This window comes from Botryllus schlosseri, chromosome 15 (genome assembly GCF_051294905.1).
Source record: "Botryllus schlosseri isolate E-star chromosome 15, Bs_hap1, whole genome shotgun sequence".
NCBI lineage: Eukaryota > Metazoa > Chordata > Ascidiacea > Stolidobranchia > Styelidae > Botryllus > Botryllus schlosseri.
Genome location: NC_137250.1, coordinates 13,661,878 through 13,677,787, shown reverse-complemented (window position 1 = coordinate 13,677,787; position 15,910 = coordinate 13,661,878). Strand labels below are relative to the sequence as shown.

Below are 15,910 nucleotides of genomic sequence, written 5' to 3'. Positions count from 1 at the left end.
CAAACTTGATCACGCATTTGTAGAGATGATATCCCAATCTTACCTATCCAATCTTGGCCAAATTTACTGGGGCCAGAAATTTTCGCACCCTTATGTTCATTAAATGCAATCTAACAGTTTCCGAGCAGTGAAAATGAAAATGCGAACTTAAACGTTGTAATTCGTATTTATCAGGAGGTTATTTCCTTTCGCATTTATTTTAATTTTACACACCTTATCAGTACCATCCTTATCGCTGACGCCTTACCAATTACATTACATCCGTCCTCCAAGTCTGAAATATCGGCATTGTTCGAACAATCGGAGAGTCGCAACGGGTCATTGTTATGGTCATTGTGTTGCGGTTACCCGATTGTTCTGAACAATGCCGATATTTCAGACTTGCAGGACAGATTCTAGGTTACGGTTACCATATTTTTGTGAGGCAAATTCCGGACACTCTATAGCGCCCACTAGCGGATTTTAAAATGAGGAGTTTCACATTGTCCGTCAATATGACGTCACACTAGCAAAGCGTTGCCCATCGAAATTAAACATGGAACGGCAACGACCGATTTTGCAGCTTCGTTCCGCTTCGCCGAGGCTGGAGTGGGGAATTGTTTTGCGTAAGCGACTGTAGGATTTCTGGCAATCCAAAACCTATCTTCCCGAGCGCAGAAATTATTGAATCTGGTCTTGATCGAAAGCTACTGTTGCACCGATTCCGAAAATATAAATTAAAATAATGATCAGGCACTGATCCACCTAGAATCCGTCCTCCAATCTGAAATATCGGCATTGTTCGAACAATCGGAGAGTCGCAACGGGTCATTGTTATGACCATTGTGTTGCGGTTACCCGAGTGTCCCTGGAACTCCCACAATCAGCCTCGAATATTTCATTGTTATGGAGATTAGCATTGTGACGCAACAATGGTGTCTGGCTCTTTTTCTCTTGAGCTACTCTCTCATTTCGCCAGACAGCGTTGTTACGTCCTGAGCTACTCTCTCGTTTCGCCAGACAGCATTGTTGCGTCCCAATGCCAATCTCCATAACAATGAAAAATTCGAGGCTGATTGTGGGAGTTCCATGGCCACGAGCGGAATAAAATTTCTATTTTCGTAATCAGTGGAGAGTCAGCTTTCGATTGATACCCGTTTTACCTAATTTAATGCTCGGCAAGCCGGTCAATAATGACCGTCAAATTGCCTGTAGCCAAATGGAAATTGTGACGTGATACAATTTCACAGAGGCGTGAGATTTGCCTGTGTCGACACCATATAGGACACTATGGTGAGACCAGCGTGTACTCAAAAGTGGTGTGGACACTCGGAAAATCACGTGACTGTCACACCCTCATACCTTTGACGACATTGTTATTGTCGATCCGTCTGCAACAGTAATTAAAGGCAAAGTTGCGATTGCTCTTCGTTGATTTTAACTATGTTCCATATCGAGTTGGGTGACAGAATTTCGTATGGTATATTTTGATGCTGTCATCTTGCGCTGTACCAAGTTTCAAGACTATCACTTCATGACTAGCGTATTTATTTCGCTGTCGAAGTCGAGTATCAAGGAAATCAACGCGCACCGATATATTGTCGACTTTGATAACGGAATTACTATGCTAATCGTTGAGTGACGATACTGAAACTTACTGCGAAGCTGCATAACACAACCAAGATATACCATGCCAAATTTCGTCATCCATCTCGGTATGGAACACTTTCAAAACTCACATATATCAATATCAAATTTTGCGAAAATTCATTTATGCTGTAGGCTCAATGCCAAATGAGCGCACGCAGACCCTGGATACTAGAATTTGATACATTTGATACAGCTAATATTAAGACGGATGAAGCTAGTGTATCAATATCATCATTCTCGTCATAATGGGATCAAGTTTTGATAGCAGCAATATCAGTGTAAAATCTCCAGTGTTCACTTCATGTAGACCTACTGACAAGTAGGTTTCTCTGCTGAGGCAGAAACTTATACACGGCGCTGAGAACGTTCTATCAAATATGAGCGGGGGAGGGTAACGACGAAAAAGCAACCCGACGCCAGTGAGGTTTCTTTTCATTCAATTGTGTACCCAGAACGATTGATTGGAGATATTGAACTTTTGGTTGAACTCAAAATTGTTCTATACTGCAATTAGGGTTACCATATTTTGTGAATCTGAAAAGATGACGCTTTTCAAAATGTTCACACTTACAATGATGGAGAAAAATCCGGAAAAATGGTAAATTTTTCCCGAGTTTGTGGCTAGTTGACTAAAAAAGGTCATTTTTTTGGCTCAGGTTCCGAAAATCCCGCCAGACCGTTACTCGAGCGCTGATTTCCTATATCTCAATCCAATTTCCACGTAAATTTGACCAATATTTTCAAAAACGAGGACAAACTCTCAAGAAAGAGGACGTTCAGGCGTTCTCCGACGGCACTTTCAAAAAGATTCAAGAACAGGACAATCCTCTTAAAAGAGGACGTATGGTAACCCTGACTGCGGACGTATGCTAACCCTGACTACAATGTAATTAGCTTCACTAAATGGATTGATTATCCAGTGAATAATTTCTAATTGGAACATATCCCGGAACCAAATCACCATCCTCGTGTAATTTTGCGAGATGAGTGACTCATGTTTCTTCATCAAAATCAGGTATTCAAGCTGGACCGGTAGCTCAAAGCAAGCTTAAGAATTTTACGTGTGGCAAAATTCCGGTGAATTGTCACCGACTTGTCAGCGAATACGGACAGTGCCATGTTCACGTTTAACAGGTTTCATACGACCGTCAAGTAAAAGTGATGTCGTTTCTCGGAACCAGAACGCCGTGTCGAAGGCCGTGGGGACAGTGGTGTGGAAAATCCACGATTGTTTTAAACAGATAAAATCACGCAAGACAATTGCAGTGAGCAATAACTGCTTAAATATATTTCGTAGTTCTCACAGCAGCACACACAATGAACCACACTTTTCGGGGATGCTGCCGACCGCTAAATTAGTCCATTGATGAGCAGCGGTAACAATTGACTTTTTCGGTACAGCTGAATAAATAGACGGACGACCCTAAATTGCCCTGACTGAATCTATCATGCATTTTACTGCAAATCTAGCGTCTATTAATCAATCGTTTCGCCACTATACGCAGCAGTTGACTTCTTAACATAGGCCTACACCACCCGCATTTGATCTCAGCGCCCCCCTACCGCCCAATTTTCTAGCCAGCGCCCCCCAATCGCCCATTTCATGGCCACCGCCCCGTTCACGCTTGCGAACGCCCCCAGGGGGGCGCTGGCGCCCACTTTGGGAACCACTGATTTAGACTCTCGCGGGCCGTAGTTTGCCCACCCCTGCTATACAGGAATGGAGTGGAACATTGGGCCATCTGTGAGCTTTGGTGATTGCTAACGGCTAGGGTCTGCAATAGATTCCTCCACGGGCCGGATGAAATCTTCTGGCGGGCCGTGTCTGGCCTGTCAGGATTGTGTCTGACAGCCCTGCTATACTGTTAGGTCGGTGCGGCTATCTGGTTATGTGTTTTAATCAGGTCCGAAACAACATTTTTTCAGCCCCCTTCCGCTTAAAAGAGCACTGATATTGGGTCCACCATAGGGTAGTCGATATAGCTTGTTGTGCACTTACTTTATGCATTTGGCTGTTAAATTTTATGTATGAATTCTGTCAATGATATATTGATTCTTCCATATATTAGGCTACTATAAAATGCACCAGCAGGTTGCACATCCGATGATTTCCAACCTTTCATGGTCGCGACCTCACTTCCAACTTGAAAATGTTCCGTGGCAAAGCTCAAAATTTGATTATCTGATTACTAAAAAAATTCAGCTTGCCCAAACTTACTCACGGCCTAGGAAGCTGATTACGTCCAAAGTCATCGCGATCCCTAGATAAAGGCAAATGACCCCAAGATTTGGAACCACTGTCTGTGACTGAAGCATCCAATCGACCTTAACCAACTCTAGGAATATACCGTTAGCGCTGGCACTTTTTACACTGTCCAGGGGGGCGGTAGGTCAAAAAGTTTGGGAAACACTCAGTAGTAATAGCTCCTACTGCACCCTACCGGCGACGAAAGGATCTGTAGCCGGCGTATGATGGCGCTACTTGCATACCTGAAAATTTTGCCTCATCTCCATTCACTATTCATTGTAAGTGTCAAGCTGCGAGAAGAGTTTTTGTGGTGAAGTAATCGTTCTGAGTAGGACGAAGAGGATGTTCGGTAGTGAATTTGCAAGCTATGGTCTATTGCCTGCTCCTGCCTGCCCGATTTTTACATTGAGACTATAGCCTACGGTATTTATTAAAATTCTTAATTAGTGTTCTATAAACAAATAAACACCTATACAAGCCTATACAAGGCATGCTCATTACATTATGAGTTATTGCGAGTTACAGCATAGAAAAAAACGTGTTGATAGTTTAGCACCGTCGTCTTTTCGCCAGTAGGGTGCCTTTATTTTGTACATGCAAGCTAATGAAAAGCTATTAAAGCTAATTAAAACAAGGAAGCTAATGAAAAGCTAATGAAGCTAATGAAGCTAAAGAAAAGTGCTCAAATAACCACGTATTTTTTTAAGACTATACCTGCATTATTTTTTAGTATAGCTACAGTAGCTACTGCTGTTAAGTAAACCTGTTGAACTGATTGAATCCAGATGCTGCAGTGTGTATTGTGCAGTAGCCTAATCTATCATGGACCATAAAGTGACTTATTCTGCAACCCCTTCTCCAAATGATGCTGAATGTGCTGATAACGGAGTAATTGCTACCACGCCACGCGATGAGGAGTCAAAGTCACAGCAACCGAAACAAAATGGAGGTATTTAATACTGTCACATATTCATTTCATTTAGTGTCTGTATCACCACCACATTGAACCTATGTTTGAACTATGTATGTGTTTGATATTATGTACAAGATCATGACTATTTGAAGAAGCAGACCTCATCTGTCCCAGTCTTTAAAGACTTGGCCATCAACTTTGACACCTCTGAAATGTTATTGATCTTTTTTTAGCTTAATGCATGCAATCAGATTACTGTTGCAATTGTATGAATCTTGCGACAAACTAGATTGGTCATCGGCCGCGGTGGAATTGGTGGCAATGTCTCCAGCAATTTTTCGTTTAATTACCAAATTATTTTTACTACCGTATATATCACCAAAAACAACCACTTTTTTCCAGTGTCGTTCATCGGTAATAAATTCTTTTTAGTATGTTTTTGTACAACTGAAATTGTGACTTGGAATTTTGAATGTCCGCGCCCTGTCCTCAACATGACCACATCATGTAGCCTATTGTTTCTTATGTGGCCCGATGAGAAAATATTTACCGACCTCTATAACCAGTCATGTAAACATGTCAACTACCACGGTTATGTGGAAATGCAGCGAATCTATTTCCAAATTCATAATCAATGCGATTCTGTGCTTGGTGCTGATTAGTTACTTTTACCTTACTCAGGACGATTCCCGCCGATGTTTGACCGCTGTTCGAGTAAGTGGTGGAATCCCCAAATGGATTCTGAAGTCCTCGAAAAGCAATGTGGTATTTTCTCTTCACGGAAGCGCAAGTGAGATAACTAATAGTTTACCAACTAAGATTTTCATGACCATCATACCTGTTAAATTACATTACATTACCTGGATTCTGTTAAATTACAGCGTCAATCTAGGCCCACCTATCTGTGTTGTGTGTCACTAGACATGGAATCAAAAATTATTATTGAAATTGGCTGTTTCTCAGTGTTAAAATTAGTTTTTATTGCCTACACTACAAAAAAAAATCAGACAAATTTGGTCTCAATGTCTCAAATCGATTTTTTACAAAAAAAAAGTCTTAAAGACCAATTAGACTTAAAGACCAATTAGTCTTACCAAGAACTGTATGTCTCAAAAGTAAGCCAGAAATTGATCGAAAATAGTAGCAGTGCCTTGAGGGCATCCTTTTCAGTGTTAGGGGTCTGAGCGGAGGAGGGGAAGGATGAGAGAGACCAGAAATTGCAGTGTTGAGTTGATCCTGTACTAAGTTTACAAGGTATTCACTAGATATAGTTATCAAGGTACATGCCACTTACTACTCACATGTACTATTCAGATCAATATATATATGGTTGTCTGAGTCGAAAATAGCATTTATGGTGAGTGGGTAAAATGAGACCATCAGTGAGACTGAAATTGTTGAAAATGAGACCAAATCATCCTCATTTCTTAAATTTGAGACCAAATTTGTCTAATTTTTTTTTGTAGTGTACAGCAGATCCAAGGAATATAGGATACATAATAATTATAGATATAGTGCAATCAGGATGGCCCAGTATTATGGGGCTTTTATAAAATCAACTTGAGGTAGAGATTAAGATTTGTCACAATTTGAGTTGTAAACAGGCAAGCTACTATTTTTCTATATTTCTAGATCTTATTTCAAACTCAATCTGATACTCATTATGGCCTTTTGCGTGGCCTGGATGATATTATTTGGAGTCGCAAGACCGCCTACACATTGGATTGCTGGAATTATATGGTTCACAGTGCTGTTGCTTATCTCCATTATCTTGTTCACTGTTGTGCAATTGTAAGTATTTTATGGATTTAGACATAACTATGCTTGTGTGATGATATCATGTCATGTTATAGGCTGCAATTTCTTGGACCCTTGACAAAAATTAAGGAACCTAAATGATTTAAAGATAGATTGGAAAGTACATATAATATCAAGTATAGTTTAGAATGAGTTCAGAGTGCATTCTGTCCAATCATCAAGTCTTGTGGAACTAAAGCAGGGGCGGGCAACACACGACCTGCGACAGGATTTTGTCCGGCCCGCGGACAGTTTCCCGTCTTACATGATAATGGGGCCATTGCGGCCTTAGTCTGCCGAGATCCCCCACTACTTGCTAACTACCGTACGCCAAATTTTAGTGACTCTGAAATGTTATTATGCGCAGCGTACGATAGTGGAGATTACGCGTAAGCTCGTCCATACGAGAAGACTTGCATCGTAAGAATGTTGTGGTAATCATGGTGTTTGACGACTACCTAACATGGTCATTTACACAAGGCCAATATTTCTTATTTTTGATTCGGTAACCGCCGACTTATACCATGGCATACTTCTAGGCTTTTGTATGACACCGCATATGCGAATAAGCTGGCGAGAAGGAGCCTAGATAAGCCTCCAACTCTTAGCTAGGAATTCTGGAGTCAACCTCGGTCGGACACAAACCCATAACCCATTGGTGTTGTAGCTGTGGAATATACCACTGCTGTTTCACCACGTAATCAACCCTAATGTATTGATATCTTGGTAAATTTGGGGTACCGGGGGTACCGGGCATATCGAACGCCTCGAAATCATAATTAAGGATTGTACCATAGTGTCCTATATGGTATGGGCACAAGCAAATAACACGGCTCAGTGAAATTGGTCTACGTCACACTTTTCATTTGGTCAAAGGCAATTTGACGGTAATTTTTGACCGGCTTGCCGAGTATTAAATTTGATAAAATGAGTATCAATCGAAAGCTACCGTTGACTGATTTTTAAAATATAAAGTTTATTGTACTCTTCGTCCTGGACTCCTCAAAATCAGCCTCGTAGGGGGTTCCAGGACCACGAGCAGCATAAAATTTATATTTTCGCAATCAGTGCCACGGTATAGCTTTCGATTGATATCGATTTTATCAAATTCAAGGCTCGTCGGCAAGCCAGTCAAAAATTACCGTCAAATTGCCTTTGACCAAATAGAAAGTTTGACATAGACTAATTTCACAGAGCCGTGAGATTTGCTTGTTTCCACACCGTATAGGACACTATGATCGCACCTTGTGTTGTTGATTGATCCGAGAGAAGCAGACATAGCGGCGCCTGTATACGACAATACTGTTCTTAAATTCACATTGGCTAGAAATGGATTTGAAGTGACATTGCTGTCGCTGAAATACATTTATCAAATACGATTTATTCATTGTACATATGGGTAAATTTGCGAATAATGTATCAATTCAGCAATCCGGCCCGCCAAGTCATTAATTTTGCTATGTTCGGCCTGCCGACTGGAGAAGTTGCCCGCCCCTGAACTAAAGGATGCATCAATCTGATTATGTTGTTCGCAAGAGTTGAAGCCTGTATCATTACTGTTGTCGGTTTTGATCTTGCAGTTTTGCAAAAATTGTCAAATAAAAGTTGCAACCGATTTGTAAATATCTGTCCTCTGTCTTGTAGGCTACTGGGAGAACTTTGTAAGAGATATCATTGATTTCGTCCCTTGGGACTTGCTCCACATTGTACTTTGTCATTGATCATTGAACTAATATTTATATAAAGTACAACGTGCCATGTCTTTTTTTGCAGAACAAATTGGTTTCAGAAATTCAGCTCCTACCTTGCGCTTGCAATCACAGTTCCACTTGTTGCTACCACTATAGCGATGGCCTACTACACTGGCTTGAATGGTGCATTACAAGTGGGGTCGTTCTATCTACTCGTGGAAATCATTCTTCTTGTATATGTTTACATGCCTCTGCCGTTGCACATTTGCCTGATGATTGGGCTCACGGCTTCGATATCTTATGAGGTAAATAAATATTGTTGGTACACGGATATGCAAATGCATGCTAGGATAATTACCAAATTTAATATCATTCATTCACTGTTTACTTTTGGATTGGATGTGTTTACTTGTCGATTGGGAGCAAACTTTTGTGTTTTATATTTTACGACCTCGTAGGATTGTGTAGAGGTAGCCATAGAGTCATGTAATTGTTAGTTCAGTACTCACTCTTTTTACGACTATTTGCCGAAAAACATGTTTATTGTAGTACTTTGTTTTGTTGAAGACGTCTAAGCTATAAATACTTCCTTCTCATAATTGGAACTCGTTAAACGATAATTCTATAAGCAATCATTGTTCTATGACAATGCACGGTGTATGTTATATTTTTCAGGTTGTCTATCACGTGCTCAAACCAAACAGCGGTGCTGGTGACATTGTTGCACAAGTTCTTCTGCTTCTCTGCTGCAACGCGATTGGGATCTCCCAGAAGCACGCACTCGAAGTTAGGACGAGATGCTCGTTTTGGAAGGTACAAGTGAAATGTATCTTTGTTGAACCGTCTTCTCGGAAATTTACGCTGCGCTCTGTAACTTGAAGTTGTCTATTGTCTAGTTACTGTAATTGGGTTTTGGAGACTTGGCCTTGTAGCATCATAAATCTACATACTTTCGGAGGTAAGTACAACGAAAAGTATGTTTTAGCAAGTTTGTTCAGATCTGAGTCACAAGTTGAATGGCCACTTCCTCAACTGCGATCATTATTGCCCATAAAGTATTTTAATATAGGATCAAACCCGCAGTTACGAAGTTATGTCTTGTTTATGAGAATGTATTGAGGGTGTGGCCGTGGTGTATTCTTTGACTTTGGCCATGTGTGTGGGCCTGTGGGGTACTATGTCACAGAGCAATGGTATTTACAGAATGTTTGTGATGCAGTCAGAAAATTGTATTTCGATAGGAACACAATATTTGTAGGAGTGATGATTATACAGAAAATCTCTAATCTGTCCGAAAACTTCTTTTCTATGTTTCAACAAATGCAATGAATCATCAAGATAATGTGTTGAAGGTGAAGATATGAGAATTCAACTTGCCAACCACTTTGTAGATTGCATGAAGGTTGCAAATAATCTGTTTTCATCCATATGATTTCGGCTTGTGTAAAAGGCATTCCAAGCTTAAAGTAATTGTAGTCACCCTAATCTGGTGTACAATATATATGTAATTTGTGATTCGCTGATTTTCTTTTAGTTTCCAATGGTAAAGGAAAATAGTATGCTGTCATTAGATTTAACGATGCTTCGCAACTGTTATATGTTATTTCTCCTTGTCTCGTTGGTACTAAGCTTAATATTTCTAACGGAGGCTGAGACTAGCGCTTGTATTCGGATGTGATCAAGAGATTAAGTTCCCAGGTTATTGTGAGCATTGTCTTTTTTCGAAGTGAAATGCAAATATTGAAGAAGCACTTACGGACAGTTTATTCGTACGGTAGAAACTTTACACCTATTATTGCGGCGCCCAAGTAATGTTTGCTTCTTTCCGACTGGATCCTGGATTTCTTACTGTCGCTAGCGGTCTTTTTAGGCGGTACTGACTTTGTTGCAAGTTACTTGATGGGCGAATTCGACTATCTCGCACTTGAATGCGATTGCAACATTTCAATAGATCAAATCATAATCGACATTCTTACATTACCGTTGGCATCGAGGTGTGAATATTTGAAAACGCCTTTTCCATTATGTCAAATATCCTTCCACCTTTACATCCAATCTCGTTCAATGCCGATAGTAATATTAGTCCAGATTAAGGTATTATCACGTCGCTGTCGTTGCAAGGCATTTGTGGTGCTTTATCTGATATCTAAATACAATATCGACGCAACCCTGCGAGATTCATCACCCTGAGTTTGTAAACGCGAAATTGTTTCGCAGTCGAAGCGGGCCAACTTGCGATGGGACTTGCAAAACTACACAATACCATATTCGCGACGTGATTACGCCAGTTAGGTGCCCGATTCGGATTTTCTCCGCTGAATAGCTTCGTATGTTGTCGAGAAGAGTGCCGGCCACACCGCGTCTTCGCACAAGATGCTGGCGAGTGTCCGTCGCCGTATTATCGGTTGGCCTTACCAAGATTTCTCGAGGCGTTGTCCGGAAGTACCGAGAAAGTTATTTTTATCGGCTCGGCCCGGCTCCGTGAGTCCTAAGCTGTAATTAACTCGCGGGCCGTGCTTTTGAAAATGTCAAATTCGCCTTGAAACCGGCTGTAGGCGATACAGTCGAACTGACTTTCAACTCTTTGCCTATGTTCATAAAGATTATTACGATAGGATTTGGTCTCTGGTACGCCTTGTGGGATATTAATATTCATGGAGCATTCGCTAAATATGTGTTTCAGATCATGTCAGCTTCGTTGTAACGGGACTTAGCTCCTCGCTTTTGCACCTGCGCAAAGTTAATATTCCCTATTATCTCCTGGGATTTCCAGCTGTAACCGGATTCAATGTTTTGAAATCCATATACGGAAATAGCTTTGATAGAATGTCAAAATGCAGGCCTACACGCACAGTATCCACATCCACAGCCCATCCGAAATTCTGTTTCCAAATATTAATCAAGGCACGTCTGAATTGCGAATCCAAATTCGACAGCGCCATTTCGGGCGCGACAGCACAATTGACCGCGGGCCGAAAGCGATGGCATTGTCACGTTTTTAATGCGCGTACCAACGCGGTGGTTCGTTTTATTACTATTCTCATCATACCAAAACGCCTCAAGTCCGTGATAAAATGAAAAGATAGGAAGGTGTCGAAACAACGTGTATAGTTGTCTTTCAATTGGACACCCACATTGGCTCGGAACGGGGGTGTCCATCATACGGCCCGCCAGATGATATCGCCCGTCATACGAAGCAATTCTGAGTAGAAAAATGCTTGTATTATCCGGCACATCTCTAACAAATGTTGAGGTTTTTTGTTGGTAACACTTCCATTAAATGATCCCTCGAGACAGCAAATGTTCATAGGCCACATTATAACCATCCGACAGTGGTAGTATAGTTTAACACTACTCGCCACAAGGAACCAGTCTGTGACATTGACGCCCAATTTCGAGAAGGCAAAAACTGCACACGTATTCAGAGTTATGGAAATAATCACCTACGGTTAGTGCCAGTGCAAAACCGTTGATTGTAGGTTACACGATGAATGGAACAGTTACGTAAAATATGATTCAAATATCCGTGATCGCAGTGCTGTATGATTTCTGAGCCAAAAGTTCTCGACCTCCAGAGAAACCCGTATCACAATTTCATGATAATGAATCGAATTCTAACATCCGCGTTTACGGTTAAAACTGTTGTATTCCTAATAACGCATAGACATACATAACGCCGGATTTCGACTAAAACAAGAGGAGCTTAGAAATATGCCATCTTCTATCGTAATTAGCGCCACTTTTTGTAGCGGTTTATAACCAATCATCATATTTTTACCAGTTCTATTGTTTGCGAATATCGGAGTTGCTAGAATATAACCCCTACGACCCGTAATATATTATAACGCTTGATAATATATTACGCAAGTGAAAAACAAGGGCATGGATTTCGAGATATCATTATGGAATCAGCCGAGTGGTGCGGCCTGCGAGCGACCTGAAGGTTTGACACCCTAGCCTAGAACATAAGAGGTATGCTCACCGAATGACAACTAACAGAAGATAACACAAAAAAAGGCAGGCGATGAAAATGAAGCGGTATGTGACGGTAGGCAAAGTCGTGCAATGTTTTTTTTTTCAAATTCGACATTTCACGCCCTCGTTAATTGATAGATCGATTTATTATTGCTGCCGGCCTCCATTTCGGAAAGATTATAGCACAAAATCGGAGCACACGTGCCTATCGTCTATTCACTCTATTGTGTGCCGGTGTAATAGTCATACACCTTCTCGAAATTTACGATCAGTGGCCCATTCGTGTTGTGCTGATCGGCCATATCATAATCAGATTCTGATGGCCACCTACAAGCCAGCGTTCGCGATTTGCGAACCATGATCAGAATTCGCCTACCTACAGCTACACGTGAAACTTCATTTTCATCGCTTGTTCTTTTGTTATCTTGGGTTACCCTTTTTCCAGTGCATAGTCTGCGCATGCTTATTATCTAGGCCAAGGTGGGTTGAAAGGCTACTGCAAGTCGTTCCGACTTTGGCCTATCTTCTCATTGTATCTCAATCTGGTGGCGTTTTTGAATGGACGAAAGTAATTATAATAAACGAAACGAATGCTTTGACAACAGTTTTCGTTCAACGGAGACAAGTCATGGCTTTTTTGCGTTTTCCGCGTGCGTTCTGGCCTTACCAGGAACTGCTCCTGTGGACCGCTTACTAAATTTAGAACGTTTAAAGGAAGTGGGACGTATTTGCGGGGTCAACGCGAAAAATATTTGTACAATGAGCATCGGTGCAGTGTCCATATCAAACCCAACAAGCCTTCACTACTGTGTGAGCGATTTTCCCCCGCGCGTGTTCTACATTCCCGAATATCCATTGTCGCCACTACAAGCTGGACAAGTGCTTCGATTGCGTTCATTACAAATCACTTGCCTCCATCCAGTTTATCGCATTCGTATATCCTACGGGCGTAGCTTTGGGGCGTGGCGAAATACCGCATTTTAGATATGCGTCCACTTCTTTGTTACGTCACTCTTCAATTATGACGTTTAACTTCTAGGTATTTATCGGCGCCGTATTACTGGAACTCGCACTCATGGGCCAAACATATCTAGAACTCCTGTTTTAGATACCCTTGGCAGTCAATGCACACACCAACTGTGGTAATTAATTTGTTAGGTCGTTCACGCTGACTATTCACTGTTATGATAGTCGGAGATACGGCCTGACTGGATAACCAATCCGGTGTCATTGCTCTGCGCTCGGCTTGTAACGAACGTCGCGTTTGCGCAATCCATTATGTCGTCTCAGTACAATTCGGAACGGAGCGATTTCGACGGAATTGTCACGTTCTGTGCTATTGTCGGTCGGCATTCGATACCTTCGCGAACGCTGGATACGGCGGCTTTAACGCAGGCGCGCGACGCTGCAAATGGCGCCAATCTAACTTTCCGAATTTCCGTTGTTGGATGCTGTGGCGCCTTTGGTATCTGTGACGTCACATTAGGTTATTGTCGTCCCCAGGTTCACAACCGTTTTGCCAATTCTCGAAGGTTCGTGTTGGCGGCATTCGCTATTGTGATACACATAGGTGTTCGAATTATACTTATACTTCTTCCAGTACTGTGTAGGCTTTGCCTGCTAGCACGTCTGGTGATACATTGCAATTCTGTGTTGTCGAAGATGGAAATATTTAGACCTCTGTATTATGATATATTCATGAATATTTTATGCAGCGCCGTATTGGGCTTTGCTTGCTGTCATGAATATAAATCTTCACGAAATTTATGTTGCCATCAATGACGATTAAGAAATCTGTAACCTCCTTGTGTGAAAACGTAAAGGTGATCAAATTTTGTACAATTAATCTACACAGCGCAGTTGCACAATAACAGTCGACTGAATATGGATTGATTTCTTGATGCGGAAAATCCTTATTCAATTTTTTTTTCGGGATTCGGATCAGATTTGGATTTACTGTTTGAATTGAATGAGATTAGAACCACGATTCAGAATAGCAATATCCAATGATCTTGATTAAATTTGAATCTGTAATAATAGTTTGATTCGCCAACTCTACGAAACAATTTCTGGCACACTCGTTGCAAGCACACATCATTTGAAGTTATTAGTTTGAGCTAGAATCCTCTTTATAACAGTATGATCAAACTTGATTGTTATGTCTGAAGGGCATGTCTGGGTTAATTTCCGCTGAATATTCAGGAAGAAAGTGCTGGTGCGGGGAAGAATTTTAGAATTACAATGAATGGTTCTCACTTCTCAGTTGTTTTGTTACACATATCTATGTTGTTTTTGGTCTAACAGAATCTCATGACTAACATGAAGCATGACTAGTAAAGAAGTCAAATCCAAATTGTATATCTTATTGTCATACATGCGCAAGACACTTAGTTTTGATTCTGAAGATTATAATCCTACCTAGTAACAGAAAATTACAGGTTCACCATACAAATTTGATTTGACTGTAGAGTCCCATCAAATAATAACGTGTGTAGACTGTAGCGGATAGTATCAATTGTAACTTATTGATCATTTTGCTTGTATTTGTGCTAAATTTTCAACGCTCTTGTGGTGATGGTGTATTATTGTTACATTGCTAATATGGGGACTTACACATAGGTGCCATAAGTGTATAAAAGTGAGACCTGACGAATACAGACTATGACTACAATCGTTATTGGACATCTGCGACTTGTTTACTCCATGACTTTGTTGGCATGTTTACTCCTAGACTTTGGCGTCATTATATATTTGCGATGTTGTACTGGAATTAACTTGGTAAATACTGCAGACTTGTATATCAATCTTATAATCGATCAGCATTATATCATCGTTCTGGTAACCTTACTGGAATTGAGTAAAGATGGATGGATTTATTGGAGACACTTTCTTTACTCAATCGGTTATCTTTCTTACAGCTGTGCACAGCATTGTGGCATTCATGAGCGTCATTATAGTGTAATTTTACTTTTGAATTGTGATCTTAATGGGGCTGATTTAATCCTTTTCGGCGCTTATTTAGTTGTACTGACATGACACGATTTTTATGTATGAAATAGTAAGTCCATATTAATACATTTTTCTTCGGTAGCTTCTGATTTAACACTTGTTTGTTGCGTCAGAGTTCTTGTGTTCTCGGTTTATAGGGGTGATTGCAAGATGTTTTTTTTTCAATAGAGGTTAGGCCAACGGATCTTCGTTTTCAGCCTTTCATGCAACAAGTAGGCTAACCTACACTTCTGAGCAAAGTGAATCATGTGCCGCATTCATGTATATTCTGACCCTGACACTCTGGATTATGATACATATGTAGTCGGTTTAGTGATATCCCATAAACTAATCTACTTTCTTGAATCTAACATTTGCTTCTGGTGAAGCTAATATGGTAGGGCAAACAGATATTTTTCAACCCATTTCCTCATTATGTAGGCGGTATGTATGACTTTTAGTGCGAAAATTTCTAAAATTACTCTCAAACTGCCTTCATCCATTCTCAATGCTAATACTTATTCCATATTTTACTCCATTAGCGTACATTTACAGATCCCATCGTAAGCCTGTGCACAATGTAAAAGACAGCAATAATATAAGTGTCCCTCTGTAATGTTCAAGTATTATTTTACAGTTGCTCCAATCTGATTTACTACTGTAAGATTC

The 15,910-nt window shown here is 40.7% G+C and overlaps 1 protein-coding gene across 2 annotated transcripts in view; it reads left to right on the top strand.

The window, feature by feature from the left end:
* The first annotated feature begins 4,536 nt into the window (after positions 1 to 4,536).
* Positions 4,537 to 15,910, top strand: part of LOC145458076 (adenylate cyclase type 9-like) — a 43,213-nt gene continuing 31,839 nt past the window's right edge. Inside the window, exons 1-5 of one of the 2 annotated variants that reach the window (XM_080336387.1) lie at positions 4,537 to 4,826; positions 5,472 to 5,580; positions 6,423 to 6,581; positions 8,361 to 8,583; positions 8,954 to 9,091. In XM_080336387.1, the coding sequence (XP_080192513.1) occupies positions 4,700 to 4,826; positions 5,472 to 5,580; positions 6,423 to 6,581; positions 8,361 to 8,583; positions 8,954 to 9,091 (756 nt within the window). In that variant the 5' untranslated portion in view covers positions 4,537 to 4,699. The remainder of the gene's footprint in view (positions 4,827 to 5,471; positions 5,581 to 6,422; positions 6,582 to 8,360; positions 8,584 to 8,953; positions 9,092 to 15,910) is intronic. The other variant, XM_080336388.1, reaches the window with a different exon arrangement.